The sequence below is a fragment of the Prionailurus bengalensis genome, chromosome B3, assembly GCF_016509475.1.
Source record: "Prionailurus bengalensis isolate Pbe53 chromosome B3, Fcat_Pben_1.1_paternal_pri, whole genome shotgun sequence".
NCBI lineage: Eukaryota > Metazoa > Chordata > Mammalia > Carnivora > Felidae > Prionailurus > Prionailurus bengalensis.
The window spans coordinates 40,028,827-40,043,895 of NC_057355.1; the positions used below are offsets into that span (position 1 = coordinate 40,028,827).

Here is a 15,069-nt window from a genome sequence, read left to right on the forward strand (position 1 = left end):
GCTGGTGGTTGACTGTGCCCTTTGCTCCAACAGGTACACATTGCTGCCCAAGGGGGTCCTGCAGATCACAGGACTTCGGGCTGAGGACAGTGGTGTCTTCCATTGCGTAGCCTCGAACATTGCCAGTGTCCGGGTCAGCCACGGGGCCAGGCTCACCGTGTCAGGTGAGGCTCTTTTGCTCTGCCTAGTTCTGCCCCTAACTGCCTCCTGACTTCTCCTCACTCTCCAGTCAGTCCCGCTTCAACTGACCCCTGGAGACTAATCAGCCAGGTGTATGTAGAGCACCTGCTAAGCACAAAGCTCTGTGTTCCTTGTGGTGAAGGTTCAGAAGGAATGAGGCCTGCTCTCTGGCTCAGCTCTACCAGGGGAAGCCCATCCTCTGCTTAACCTGGGGGCTCTCCCATTGCCAGAGGCCCTGGCAAGGCTGGGTGCGGAGGGGTGGATGTGTGCCATGCCCTGGGGCCCCTGGCATCTTCTGTCTGCCCACAGGACCTGGTTTCTGGGCTGGATCTTGTTGCCCATTCCCCATGTCCTGGGTTGTGGGTGGGATGAGGTGGGAAGGGTCACAGCTGAAGTGAAGAAACATGGCATCTTCCTCCCAGGCTCAGGCTCCGGGGCCTACAAGGAGCCAATGATACTCGTGGGGCCTGAGAACCTCACCCTGACAGTGCACCAGACTGCGGTGCTTGAGTGTGTCGCCACGGGCAACCCGCGCCCCATTGTGTCCTGGAGCCGCCTGGGTGAGCCTCATCCTATAGCCCCAGCCTCTCCCACCCTATCCCACCCTCTGGGAGGGCGGTCTCATCACCCAGCTGTGGGGGGGGGACTTTGAATCCTGTTTGTTCTCCATGGGGGTCTGTGCTCTCTGGGGCCTTACGGAGGGGCTAAGTTTCCCTCTCCTTGGCAGGACTGGGGAGGGTGGCCTGCCCACCACATTCTCCCTCCCCCTGCGAGGATGGCTTAGCTCCCTGGGTTACCTCATCCAGTCCCCAGAAGTCCTGCGCTGTTCCCGCCTCCAGGCTCCTCTCTCAGTGGCATCAGGCTCTCCAGAACCCCTCAGCAGCGTTCTTTCCCCAGGTTCTTTTCCCTCCTGTGTGTCCCTGCCTTCTATATTCCGGCTATATTCCCCAGTGGTGCAACTCCAAACCCCTCCAAGTCTCAGCCAGTTGTCACACCCTGTCTCTGGGCCCCCCAGTCTCTAGCCTGGCCCCCTAAATCCCCAGCCTAAATCCCTAGGCAGCTGAAGGAGAGAAATGAAAGGGTGCAGATGGGCCCACATTGTCTGAGTGGAAAGGTCACTAGGGGAAGGAGAGTCTGGAGGGGATGGGGTGGGGTCGCATTCACAAGGAGACTGTGCCACATTGTAGCAGCTGAGTGATTGGGGAAGGAGGGGGCAGCAGGCAGGATAATGGAGTAGATTTCACCACTTCAGGGACTGAATGGGGAGCTGTCTCCTTGCATTCTGACTGTGCTAATCTGATCCTGGGGTGAGGGCGGGGGGTGGGGGGGGGTGGGGGTGGGGAAGGGCCCAGTCCCGGGGAGAGCCTGGAAAGAGTGGCCTCACCATTAGGAGGAGCCCATAGGCACTGCAAGGACCATCTGGCCCAACATTTCCCAAAGCAGGATCTGCAGGGAGGAAATAATGGCTTGGTGGTCTAACATCTCACAAGTTCGGGAAACAGATTTAACCAGGTCTCTTTGCTGTGGGACTTCTCAGAGGCTTTATATTAAAGGGCAATGTGACAGTCCATGAGTAGAATGAAAATTTGAGCATGGAATTTTTTTCAGGAGAGACAAACCAGGCTGGGAAACCACCCACCTAATCCAAACCCCCTACTTTCCTGAGAAGGGACTTAAGGGTCACCAGTGAATCAGTAAAAATGCTAGAATTAGGGCCCAGGTCTCTGCTGCTAGGCAAGAGTTTTCAGTGCTGCTCCTGCTTTTTCCACAATACTGTGATGCTTGGGAGAGAAGGTGCAGAGGTCAAAGATTGAGGTTCCTTGGGGGCACCTTGATGGCTCATTTGGTTAAGCATCTGACTTAGGCTCTGGTTCATGAGTTCGAGCCCCACATTCGGACTCTGCTGTCAGCACAGAACCCACTTCGGATCCTCTGTCTCCTCCTCTCTCTGCCCCTCCCCTGCTCTCTCTCTCCTCCTCCCTCCAAATAAAAAACATTAAAAAGTAAAAAGATGGAGGTTCCCTGGAAGACTGGTGGAATGTCCAACAATCTGGACCATTCCTCACTTCCCCCTCTTCCACACTTACCTCCCTGACCCTTCCTCACTCCTGCTTCCCCTTCTCAGACGGCCGCCCCATCGGGGTGGAGGGCATCCAGGTGCTGGGCACTGGCAATCTTATCATCTCAGATGTGACCGTCCAGCACTCCGGCGTCTATGTCTGTGCAGCCAACAGGCCAGGCACCCGGGTGAGGAGAACAGCACAAGGCCGGCTGGTGGTGCAAGGTACGGACCTCCCCGGCCCCACAGCACCCTCCTCCTGCCCCATTCCTTCCTCCCTTCATCAACATCCCTGGCACAAGCTCGGGGCCCTGTACTAACCTTAACCGTGGCCCCTGCCCCTCCCCAGGCCTCCAGGCCGGGCCAAAAGGCAGCTCCCACCTTGCATTCACAAGAATGGGGAAGACATTCTTGGTTAGCGACCCCCTGTGGGTCCCACTGGCTGTCCTTGCCATCCTTCCACCCCCCCCACCTCCATTTTATAATCTCCACTGATTCCCCTAACCCCATGTTCTTCACACGTGTCCCCCCTCCCACGTGCTGTTTTCATTCACACACGTGGCACCTGCAAGCTCACACCTGCTTGCACACTCTCAGGTGTTTGTCACACCCAGCCACATGCACACACACAGCTGGTCTCCATGCGCAGGGTGTGTGGGGAGGGGGCGGGTGTTAGCCTCTGAAGCTGATCAGGTCCTTCTGTCCATTCTCCTGTCCTGGGGCTCAACTGTCCCCATGAACTGGACTGAGATCCCATTCTCAGGGGTTTTCGGCTGTGGCTCCCTCCCAGAGAGCTGGGGAAGGGGTGGGAGATAGAGGAATTAGGACCTTAAATGCCTGTTTGTTTAGCATTCCATGTGCCGTTAATCTGTCCAAATGAAAGTGATGGAGCATTTCATTTCTCGGGTGTTAATGGAAGCTGGAGAACTGGGATTGGAGGAGGGCGGAATTGAATGTAGGGGTGAGGGGAGCTAGTTCGGAGGGCTCATCCATCTCCCCGTCATTACCGCCTTGGAGGTGCAGCCAAACCTATTAGCACATTTATTTATTTAACAATTTCCTGAACAGGGAGCTCAGCTTGATTGCTTTCGGATACAAATGTCAGTCTTTTTAATAGTCATTAAAATGGAGTCCTCTCCTGGGTCTGCCTCTCTGGGGCTAGTGAGGTGGGGCCTGCCATCATCTCCTGGAGCCTGGGCCAGGGTGAAGGGTGGGCCCCATCTGGAAGATTCTCCCCAAGGACGTAGACCCGTGTTTCCTGAGGCTACCCTGTCCTCATCGGCACCCCATCCCTTCACTCACAGCTGTCTTGTCTCCCTACACCTACCCCTCATGGCTCCTTGTGCTCCTCTGTGTCCCCAGCCCCAGCTGAGTTTGTCCAGCACCCCCAGTCCATCTCCAGGCCAGCTGGGACCACAGCCATGTTCACCTGCCAAGCCCAGGGTGAGCCACCCCCTCATGTCACATGGTTGAAGAATGGACAGGTGCTGGGGCCAGGAGGCCACGTCAGGCTCAAGAATAACAACAGGCATGTGTGTGGTGTGTGCCGGGGTGAGAATGCGGGAGGATGTGGGAAAGGGGGCCTGGATGAATGGCCAGAGCAGGCTCTGCCCCTTGTGCCAGGAAAGAGCACTAAATTAAATCTGGAGACTTGGGTTTGAGTCCTGGTCTGCCACTGGCTTGTGGCAAGATCTCAAGACAAGTCATTTTGCCCTCTCCAGTGGGGTAATCTGGCCAACTTTTAGGGGTACTCTGCCAGGGAGAGGGGATCTGAGGCTCTCCCTCCCCCTGCAGCACCCTGACAATTTCTGGAATCGGCCCTGAGGATGAGGCCATCTACCAGTGTGTGGCTGAGAACAGTGCTGGCTCCTCACAGGCCAGTGCCAGGCTGACCGTGTTATGGGCTGAGGGGCTGCCTGGCCCCCCCCTCAATGTGCAGGCAGTCTCTCTGTCACCCACTGAGGTCCGTGTGTCCTGGAATGAGCCCCTGGTCAACACCAAGGAGATTATCGGCTATGTCCTGCACATCAGGAAGGCTGCTGGTGGGTGAGGGCTCTGCAGCCCCTTCTTTTTATTCACTGTTTTTCATCCCTTTCAATACTGCATGTCCTGACCAAACACCTTCCCTCCACTGTACCCCCTGCACACTGGATGCCCTCATTTCACCAGTGCTGGTAAGACTGCCTCATGCCCCTTACATTGCCCCTCCCTACCCTTCACTTCCCCAGACCCTCCGGAGCTGGAGTACCAGGAGGCAGTCAGCAAGAACACCTTTCAGCACCTGGTGAGCGACCTTGAACCCTCCACTGCCTACAGCTTCTACATCAAGGCCTATACCCCAAGGGGGGCCAGCTCAGCCTCTGCCCCCGTGCTGGCCAGCACCCTGGGTGAAGGTGAGGTCCAGGTATTAGAGCAAAACACCACACACGCTTGTTCAGGTTGTGCACTACACTGGGCGCCTGGCCCTGAGGCTGAGTGGGGGCTGGGTCTACTTGGAGAAAGGGGCGTCCTTTTCCAACTCATGTAAAGGTATCTTTGAGCAAGTGGAGGCCTGGGGGGCAGAGGCCAGAGAGCTGCCAGGCTCTTGAGGGTATGGGTCACAGTGGAAGGTGGCAACCCCCCTCACATCTTGGTCTCTGCCTGCAGCACCTGCCCCACCCCCGTTGTCCGTGCGGGTCCTGGGCGGCTCCTCCCTGCAGCTGCTGTGGGAGCCCTGGCCCCGGCTGGCCCAGCATGAGGGAGGCTTCAAGCTGTTTTACCGTCCAGCAAGCAGGGCCTCCTTCACCGGCCCTGTCCTGCTGCCTGCAACAGTCTCCTCCTACAACCTCAGCCAACTCGGTGAGGCAGCCACAGACCACGCGTGGGGAGCTGGGCAGGGGTGCGGTGCCTGGTGCCAGGAGGTGGGGCGCAGGGGTTCCCTGTGTTTCCCTGCTGCGGCAGAGCTGCCTATGGGGGCTGAGGTCACTCAGCACAGCACTGCCTTTCCCTCAGACCCCACCACGGTGTACGAGGTGAAGCTGCTGGCCTACAACCAGCATGGGGAGGGCAATGCCACAGTCCGCTTCGTATCTTTGAGAGGAGCATCTGAGAGGACAGGTAGGCGTTGGGGAGGGGTTGTGGGGCTAAAGACTGGTGCTCAGGAAGGGAGGCCAGGTGTTGAGTGAGGAGGGGGACAGGGATACAGGGAAGGTAGGAGAGTGTAACAGTGCATGTGGCCCTTGAGAACATAGGCTTGGATTGGAGTTTGAAGTTCAGTGGAGTGATATTCTAACTGTGTGACCTTAGGCAAGTTACTTAACCTCTCTGAGCCCCAGTTTTGTTCTCTATAAAACAGAGATAATAATACCTACTTTATAAAGCTGTGGCGAGGATGAAATGGTCCTTGTAAAGTGTTATTCCCAGTATCTGGCACAAAGTTAGTACTCAGTAACTAGTAAAGAGAACCGAAAAAGTAGGCTGGGGTCCTATCGGCAAAGACTATGTAGACACGGAGGTAGCTATGGCTGAGGGAGGAAGAGCCCCAGAGGCTACGTGTCCCAGGTACTTCAGGCCAAGAGAGCCACAACTCCCAACCATCACCTGCCCCTAGCCCTGAGCCCACCATGTGACTGCCGGAAGGAGGAACCCACCAACCAAACGTCCACTACAGGCATCGTCATTGGCATCCACATCGGGGTCACCTGCATCATCTTCTGTGTCCTCTTCCTCCTGTTCGGTCAAAGGGGCAGGTGCGTCCTGGGCAGGAGGGGCAGGGATGGCCTGGAGAAGGTGCTGCTATACTCGAAAGCAGAGTTGGGGGCTCACTGTGTCCATCCTTCTGTTTTTGCCCCATCCCCCCCCCCCCACAGCCCTCCCCCTAACTCTTGGCTCACCCCCTTAGGGTCCTCTTGTGTAAGGATGTAGAAAACCAGCTCTCCCCTCCTCAGGGCCCCCGGAGCCCAAGGGATCCTAGCATCCTGGCACTGAATGGGGCAGGACGGGGAGAGCGGGGCCGAGACAAGAAGCGTGTGGACATGAAAGAACTGGAACAGCTGTTCCCCCCAGCTGGGGCAGCGGGGCAGCCGGACCCCAGATGCGTGGTGAGTGCCCCCACCTCGAGCAAGCCTCTGCTTCAGGCTCCTGCCCTCCCTTCACCTCGGTCATCAGCCTTCACCAAGCTCCAGGCACAAAACCCATGGCTGGTGCTTCTTGTCTGAGCATCTGAATCAGGCAGAGTGGTCTAGAGACCCTAAGTCCCAAGTGGGATTGGGTCCAGAGCCTGACCCACTGGCTGGGGACTCATGGGCTCTGGCCCTCATGCTGACGCCAGTGTGACTGGCCCTTTCCTCAGCAGGATCCTGGGGACCCTGCCCTGTGTGAGGAGACCCAGTTCTCCATGCTGCCACTTGAGGGATTCAGCCTTCTGGAGGAGAGGACATCAGAAGCCAAGGCCCCCTTCGCAGGCCCCGCAGCTGCCCTGCCACCCCAGGACGGAGGCCCCGGGTTCCTCAGTGAAGGACAGGCTACTCGGGCCTCCACAGCACCAGCTGCCCAGCCAGCTCACTCAGGCCAGTAGCCAGTGTCTGGCAGGCTTCGGAGGGGGCAACCCCCCATTCTCAGGTCAAAGGCAAGATTTCTCCTGTCATGTGGGACTTGGATGGGGGGCTTCCCAGCATTTCTGTCCTGACTGCCCCTCAGGTTGTCAAGACCTAAAGTAGCCTCAGCAGGGACCTCCCTCCCTAGAACCTGGAGGGGTTCCTTCAGGAGCCCCTCCCTTGGACTAATGTCCCCCCTCACCTTTGCCTGGTACCCACATGACTTGGAACTGAACTAATGTTTTCCTTTAAAAAAAAAGAGAAAAGAGAGGGGAAGGTGAATTAGACTCCAAAAATACGCCCCTGCTGTGGCTGGGCCCCTGACACTGTCACCCTCCACTGACCTTGTTTTCTCAGGATGGATTTTTGCTGTTTGGCTCTCAGCACCTACCTCAGCCGGAATGAATGTTCTTGGGGGAGTTGGGCCGTGGCCTCAGCCCCCATCCCCAAACAGAGCCCCAAATGCACTCCTACCTCAAGCCCCTGTAGGGGCACCCCCCTCTCCCTTTCCATATTGTTGTCAAGAGTTTAAAAAAAAAAAAAAAAAAAGAAAAAAAAAAAAAAGCACTTCCCCATTTCCAGGTGTGAAAGAAAACATCTACCTCAAGGCTCGCTGGCTCTCCGGGCCTGGTTGTTATCACTGGACCCTCCTCCTGCCCGCAGCCCTTCTATTGCTCCCCCAGAGAGGAGGCCGGAGGCTAAGTCACCAAGGGCAGGCCTCTCAGGAACTACAGAAATAAAAATGGAATTGGTCAAAGAAAATGTGAAAAAAAAAAAAAAAACAAAAATGAGAGGAAAATTTGTTCCTTAAAGTATAAATTGCTCCAGACCAGCCACCTCCCAGCATGCTGCCGTTGCTCCTCCTTGTCCATCTGTCCACTCCCGTTCCTACCCCCTCAAGCCAACTGATCCTTGACTTGGATCCCCACGACCCTCTCTCGGCCTGAGTGGGGGGTGGGGGGGTGGGTATCACCCTGTGGCCTGCCTCCTATTCTGCCCAGAGACACGGAGCCCCTGGAGCGGACTGGGCGTGTGACAGGTGTGTGCGCGTGTCGGACAGGGAGATTTAACTGGCACAGATGCCCAGTGCTCTATCCCATGGGACACGGCCTGTTTGACCCAACCCCGGACAGTGGAACGACCACTGTCAGCAGATGTGGCTGGAAGATATTTTTATACAAGGTGTGTTTAAAGATTTATGTTCTTGTGACTTCTTGTTTTTCCTTTCTGTTGTGTTGTTTTTCAATATACTTAAAGTAGGAGAAAAAAAAAAGGAAACAAATACCTATTTTTGGTTAATTCATTTTTTTAAATAGAAGTAAAACTTTTTTTTAAAGGAAAAAAAAAAGATAAGTGTATTCCTTAAGTATGAGATTAGACCATAAAGTCCCTGACCCCCAACCCTAAAGTTTAGTTAACTAGCTGAAGAAGGTAGAATTTGTGGTGTTTTCCTAGGAGACTGGAGTCATGTCCACGTGGACTCAGGAAAGGGCAGTCTGCCCCTTCTCCTGAATGCTGGGCCTGTGCCAACGGCCCCTCAAAACTCCCACTCTGTCCCTGCATTGGCCTCTCTGCACCCCCCTTCATCCTGGAACCCCCTCTCCCATGGGAAGAGCGGTCTGGGGTAGGAGTGGGATGGGAAGCCCGCTGGCCTGACTTGACCTGACTTTTGTCACACTCTACTCATTCTGACTGAATAAAAGTCCTGTTGCCAAAGTGAACCTCGAGTTTGGTGGTGGCTGTGTCAGGTCCTGGGGAGGGTGGGAGTACAGGGATTAGGGCAGCCAGCGGTGGGCCAGGCCGACTCTCCCAAGTCAAAGCCCAGGATAACAACAGCCCCCTGTGTACCACTTACAGGCACCATGCACGCTGGGCTCTCTCCACACGTAGGAAGCTTCCCTGGGTCCTCAGGACCTTCCCGAGCGGTAGTCTATTGTCCCCTCATTTTACAGATGATGAAATGGAGAAAGGATAAGACAGATGAAGGAAATGTCTAAAATCTCACATAGCCAGTTACGGCAGGATCAGAGTTTGTATCCAGACCAGGCCACGTGATTCCATAGTCTGTATTCTGACCACTGCTGTGTACCTCCTCAGCTGGCAGTGAGGAGTCTGAGACTAGCCCCTTGGCCCTAGTGACAGCTCACCAGTACTGAACCAGGTACTTTTCATGCACTACCAGAAAGGACCATTTTGGTCTCCACTCCAAAGTTGAAGAATGGCATCTGGCTGATTCTTTCCAGGTCACACAACCAGAACTCGTGGCCAGCCCTCTCCATTACTCCCTGTCCGCTCCTCAGTCCAGGCTCCTGAAGCCAGGTGTCCGGAGCTGCCAAAGCTTGGGGTAGGCCAAGAGAGATTTGGCTTAAAGGTGGTTGTACGGACAAAAATCTGGAGGTCTCAGAGGACCTTAAGCTTAGTAGAAGGCAACAATGCAACTGCTTAGAATGTCCGTGTTGCCTCTACTGCAGAAATGGAGAGTCAAGGCTCAACCTGGGAAGCTCCGCAGGTCTAGAGGGCTGGGATCTGTACCCAGAGGCACCTTTTGGGAGGAGCAAACCAGCATAGCGGTTTGCAAGCTGGGCTTCTCCAGCTGTGGCTAGAGGTCGGGGGGCGAACCTCTCTGCGGGGGGATTCCACTCTCCCTGCCCACACTCAGCCAGAGCAGCTCCACTTTTATCTGTCTTACGTGTTGCACTTTTCATGAGATTTCATTTGAAAGGCCCTGGCCTGGCACTTCTGCCCACGGTCAGACCAGAAATGGTGTTATGGATGCTGAACCAAGAAAGAGAAGCCTGAGGCCACCACAGCACCTGTTCTGAGTCTCCAGGGGAAGTGGTTGATTTGCCCTGATTTTCTCAGAGAAAAGATCTAAGCCCAAATAGAGACGCAATACCTCACCTTTCTTTACACGGAACTTTGCAACACAGGAATTCTTCAACACAACCAGCCATCCAAGGGCTGCCTGAGAAGATGGTGGGTTTGTCATCTGTTCAAGCAGATCCTGCAGGGGGTGAGAGTAGACCAGGTGAACCTCCAGTGTCCCTTTCCCCTCCAAGAGTCCAAGATACCAGTACCTTCCCTCGGGAGGCATCCAGAAACATTTAGAAACCACCTAATACGACCCATGTAGATGTATGCAAATTACATACAAATCACATGCAAATATAGGCAGGGCCTGTATAACAAGGCCAAACCAGACTAAGGTAAAGGGAAGCAGAGTTCCAATTAGGCAGATTCACAGAACTAGGCGTCAAAGCCGGAGGGGCCTGGCTGGAATCTGAGTCCTGATCTCAAATAGTCCCACAGCCTCAGGCTGAAAACACCCGTCCCCATCCTCCCCCCACCACACACTATCTTTGGGCAGAAAACAGTAGCAGCTAGGACTTACAACCTGCTCCAATTGTCTAATGCTCTATAACAAGCCACCACACAACTTAGTGGCTTAATCTAACATTTATTTTATTCATACCTTTGCAGTTTGGGCAGGGCTCAGCAGGGACAGTTGTGGGGACATCAGCAGTGGCAGCTTGAAGCCTGGGGCTGGAATTATCTGAAGGCCCGCTGGCTCTCATGTCTGGTCGCTGATGCTGGCTGTCGGCCCCAACACCCGCATGTGGCCTCTCCATGTGGCCTGGGCTTCCTCACAGCATGGTGGCTGGGATCCAAGGACAAGCAACTAGAGAGAGCCAGGTAGAAATTACATCATCATTTCAAATCTAACCCTGGATGTCACGTGGTGTCACTTCTGCCATGTTCTATTCATTAGAATCAAGTCACTAAGCCCAGCCGTGTTCCAGGGGAGGGGACTTAGGGAGTAGAGTCAAAGTTATGGACATGTTTTAAAACTGTCTCAAGACCACGTTGGGGGACAGGTGGAGAACAAGTGAGCTGGGGGGCTGGGTGAGCAGGAAAGCTCCCCCTCAGAGGACATGGCATGAAGGGGCTGCTGCTGGGGCTGCTCCTGATGCCTACACAAGCCCTGTATATGGACCACATCCCAATTATTAGTAAAGATGGACACTGGTGTCCAGTCCTGAGGCCAATGCCGGGGTGGGGGGGGGGGCAGGGAACCAGGCCCATGTGAATGCCTGAAAAGGCGCTTCTCCACTGCCTGTTCCCTCTCCTTGTGCAGTAAGGGGGGAAGCTGGTGCAAGCCCAACAGCCCCATTCCAGCCTGGGATGCTAGAACCCAGAATGACAGAGCCAGAAGGGACCAGTGACTCTCTCATGAAACAGCTTGGGGCACCCTGTGCCATGTGCCTATTGCCACAGTGCAGGGTCTGGTCCTGGCCATCACTCTAAAATGCTCACTGCCTGGGGCTCCTTCTCCCCTGAATGCCAATGTCCTGTGCTGCTCAACTTCCTGCATTTATTTCCTTGCCTCACAGTCTGACTCCCCACTATAGGAATTTGTGTTCCCAGGGCCCACTTAGTACCTATTGAATGAAGGCATGCAGGAATGGGACATCTAACTGGAATGCTGGGGACACTGTCATGAAGTTACAAAGAAAAAACCCTTTGGGCCAATCCCTGGCTAGCACGGTATCATGTTGGGTTAAACAACAGGGGAATTTTGCACCTGGAAACTTGGGGTCATTCCTCCCGTGACTAAGCCTCCAATTATTGGGGATGAGGTGAGAGGAGGAAGAACTGGAGTCCCGGGAGGAGTGATTTCTCTTCCATGCCCTGCTCAGGTATCACCTTAGAGAGGTCCTTTTTTTAACTGGAGTTTAACTGGTGGCTCAGTGGCCACATACCCTCAGATGTTAGCTACCTGGGAGCTAGCCCAGAGCTCACACTCTGTTGTTGAGAATGATGAGCTCTGTCTCCTAGTGAGAAGCATGGTATGTTCTGGAGCCGAGGTGGTGCTCTGACCCAGCTGGAGTCTGGCTGATGTGGTCTGAACCCTGTGCTCAGCCATTTCCTAATCATGCGACCACAAGCAGATGACTCAACTTCTTTAGGCCTCAGTTTTCTCATCTGTAAACTAGGGATAATATGCTCCTACCTCAAAGGGTTGTTAACTCAGTTGGCTTCTTTACAGAAACTGATAAGCTAAGCCTAAATTCATATGGACCTTGACTAGCAAAACAATCTTGAGAACAAAGAACAAAGTTGGAAGACTCACACTTGCTGATTTCAAAACTTACTACAAAGCTACGGTAATGAAGACAGTGGGGTACTGACATAAGGACAGACATACAGATCAATGGGATAGAAATGTGAGCCCAGAAATAAACACTCACATATATGGTCAATTGATTTTTGACAAGGATATCAATACAGTTCTTAGGGGAATAAGAGACTTTTCAACAAATGGACAAGTCGATATTCACATGCAGTGGAATGAATTTGGACCCCTTCCTCACACCATGTAAAAAGAAATTAAAATGGAACAAACACCTAAATGTAAAAGCTAAAACAGAAGAAAACATAGATGTACATATTTGTAACCTTGGATTAGGTGATAGCTTCCTTGACATCATGCCAAAGGTACAACAGATAAAGTGAGCACCATCAAAATCAAAAACGTTTGTGTTTCAAATGAAACTATCAAGAAAATGATAAGACAAGCACAGAATGGGAGAAAATATTTGCACGTCTTATTTCTGATAAAGGATTTGTATCTGGAATATATAAAGAACTCATGATTCAGTAATAATAGCTCAATAATAAAAAGACAAGTAGCCCAATTTAAAAATGGGCAAAGGTGGGGCACCTGGCTAGCTCAGTCAGAAGTGCACACGACTCTCAATCTCAGGGTCATGAGTTCAAGCCACACATGGGTGTAAAGATTATTTAAAATCTTAAAATAAGATACATAGATAAAAATGGGCAAAGGATCTGAATATACATTTCTGCAAAGAAGATACACAAATGGCCAATAAGCACATTGATGAAATAAATAAACAGTAAAACCACAATGGCATACCACTTTGTTGCTAATAGCATAGCTGGAATAAAAAAGTCATGTAATATCAAGTGTTGTCGAAGATGTGGAGAAATCAGAACCCTCATACACTGCTGGTGGGAATGTGAAATTGTGCAGCTATTGTGAAAAGCAGTCTGCCTATTCCTCAAAAGGCTGAACATAGAGTTACTAGATGACCAGCAGTTCCATTCCTAAGTATATATTCAAGAAAAATGAAAAAACAAAAGTTTACACAAAAACTTGTACATCGATGTTCATAACTGCAAGAACTCTGATGGGGCTCCTGGGTGGCTCAGTCAGTTGAGCATCCAACTCTTGGTTTCAGCTCAGGTCATGATCCCAGGGTCGTGGGATTGAGCCCCGTGTTGGACTCAATGCTGAGCATGGAGTCTGCTTAAGATTCTCTCTCTTTCCTGCTGCCCCTCTCCCCCGCTTGCTCTCTCTCTCTCAAAAAAAAAATCTGTGATAGATAAAAACTGGAAATAACTTAAATGTCCACCAGCTGATGAATGGATACACAAAATGTGGTATATCCATACAATAGGATAGTATTTAGCAGTAAAAAGGATGAACCTTGAAAACATTAAGCTAAGTGAAAGAAGCTAGTCACAAAGGACCATGTACTGTGTATGATTCTGTTTGTACAAAATGTCCAGAGTAGGCAAATCTATAGGGACAGAGAACATATAAGTGATTGCCTAGGGCTGGGGGTTAGGGGAAAATGGGGAGTGACTGCTAATTGGCACAGGGTTTCTTTTTGGGGTGATGAAAATGTTTTAGAATTTTCTGTGGTAATGGTTGCACACCATATATTAAGCACTACCAAGTTGCCTACTGTAATGGGTAAGTTGTATGGTATATGAATTACATTTTGATAAGGCTGTCACTTATTTTTTTTAACATTTACTTATTTTTGAGAAAGAGAGAGAGAGAGAGAGAGAGTGAGTGGAGGAGGTACAGAAAGAAAGGGGGACAGGATCAGATGCAGGCTCTGTGCTGACAGCAGAGAGCCACATGTGGGACTTGAACTCAGTCACCCAGGTGCCCAATAAAGCTGTCATTTAAAACATTTAAAAGTAGCTGAAAGGACTCAATGAGTTTGTAATAAGGGAAGTGTGCAGTTTGTGTTCAAATAATCCCATTGTTACATGCAGAGAAACAGGTGGGCAAGGCAAGGTGACCCAAGTGGAAGGTGAAGAGTGGGATAAAGAATAAAGTAAGCAAGGGGCCAACTCTTGATTTGGGCTCAGATCATGATCTCACAGTTCATGAGAGGTAGCCACTTGATGGGCTCGTGCTGACAGCATGAAGCCTGCTCTGGATTCTCTCTCTCTCTCTCTCTCTCTCTCTCTCTCTCTGCCCCTCCCCTGCTTGTGCTATCTCTCCCTCTCTTTCTCTCTCAGACTAGATAAACTTTTAAAAAAGAAGAAGAAGAAGAAGGAAGGAAGCTTGAAGGGACCTCTGCACCTGTCCTGGCCTGCATGTGGTGGAGGGAGTCTCTGGACACAACATCCCAGCCTGGAAGCTCCGCTCTCCCAGGGGAAGGGCTGTGACTGGAGGGGTTTGCTGCCACCCTGTGGAATTAGCAAAGATTACAGTTATGGGGACTTGGGTCTGATAGAAGCTAGCTGCTACGATGTGCTCAGCCCAAACAAGAGAGAAACAGACCAGGCCTTCAGTGAACTTACTGTACAGGCTTGAAGAAAAATAATTGCAATCTATCCAAATACTTGGATGATAGCAGCAACAAGCTGTGGAAACAGAAGAAAATGCAATTCAGGGGTCCCTGGCTGGCTCAGTAGAAAGAGCATGTGACTCTTGATCTTGCAGCCGTGAGTTTGAGCCCCATGCTGGGTGCAGAGATTACTTAAAAAGAAAACACAATTCACAGAAGTCTAGGATTAAGGAAGGCTTCAAAGAGGAATGGTGAGGGAGGCAAAGGCTCTGAGGCTGACGGCACAGCAGGAGCAAAGGCATAGAAGTGTAAAAGGACATGGTGTGCGGCTTGAGCAGCCAGGAAGCTATCATCCGCTGCATGGAGCCTCTGTGGAGTCCTGAGTGCCCCCAAGATAAAGATGATACCTCCGTTATTATTTCTTGTGGCATTTTGTAGAATACCTCCACATCACCTCATCTGAGTCTTCTCAAAGCCTCGTGGGGGGCAGGGCTGAACTTAATGTCATCTTTTCGTTTAACCGAAGTGGAAACTGAGGCCTGGAGAAGTGAGGTCGTAGAGCTGGGGCTGGAACATGGGCCTCCCTGTCTGCTGACTTGTTATCTGTGTACTGAGGAGAAAGGGGCAGGGGAACCCGGGGACAGGG

The 15,069-nt window shown here is 52.1% G+C and overlaps 1 protein-coding gene and 1 long non-coding RNA gene across 2 annotated transcripts in view; one reads left to right on the forward strand and one right to left on the reverse strand.

The window, feature by feature from the left end:
* Nucleotides 1-7,342, forward strand: part of IGDCC3 (immunoglobulin superfamily DCC subclass member 3) — a 40,892-nt gene extending 33,550 nt beyond the window's left edge. The window contains exons 4-14 of the mRNA XM_043555145.1: nt 34-164; nt 603-740; nt 2,306-2,464; nt 3,602-3,767; nt 4,034-4,281; nt 4,468-4,632; nt 4,886-5,077; nt 5,231-5,335; nt 5,829-5,967; nt 6,120-6,318; nt 6,570-7,342. Coding sequence (XP_043411080.1) covers nt 34-164; nt 603-740; nt 2,306-2,464; nt 3,602-3,767; nt 4,034-4,281; nt 4,468-4,632; nt 4,886-5,077; nt 5,231-5,335; nt 5,829-5,967; nt 6,120-6,318; nt 6,570-6,794 — 1,867 coding nt within the window. The 3' untranslated portion in view covers nt 6,795-7,342. The remainder of the gene's footprint in view (nt 1-33; nt 165-602; nt 741-2,305; nt 2,465-3,601; nt 3,768-4,033; nt 4,282-4,467; nt 4,633-4,885; nt 5,078-5,230; nt 5,336-5,828; nt 5,968-6,119; nt 6,319-6,569) is intronic.
* Nucleotides 7,343-8,087: 745 nt separating this feature from the next.
* LOC122468503 lies at nt 8,088-12,426 on the reverse strand. Its single transcript, XR_006293262.1, has 2 exons — nt 10,286-12,426; nt 8,088-9,817 (listed from the first exon to the last, which is right to left on the reverse strand). It is a non-coding gene; the product is annotated as an uncharacterized LOC122468503 (long non-coding RNA).
* Nucleotides 12,427-15,069: the final 2,643 nt, after the last annotated feature.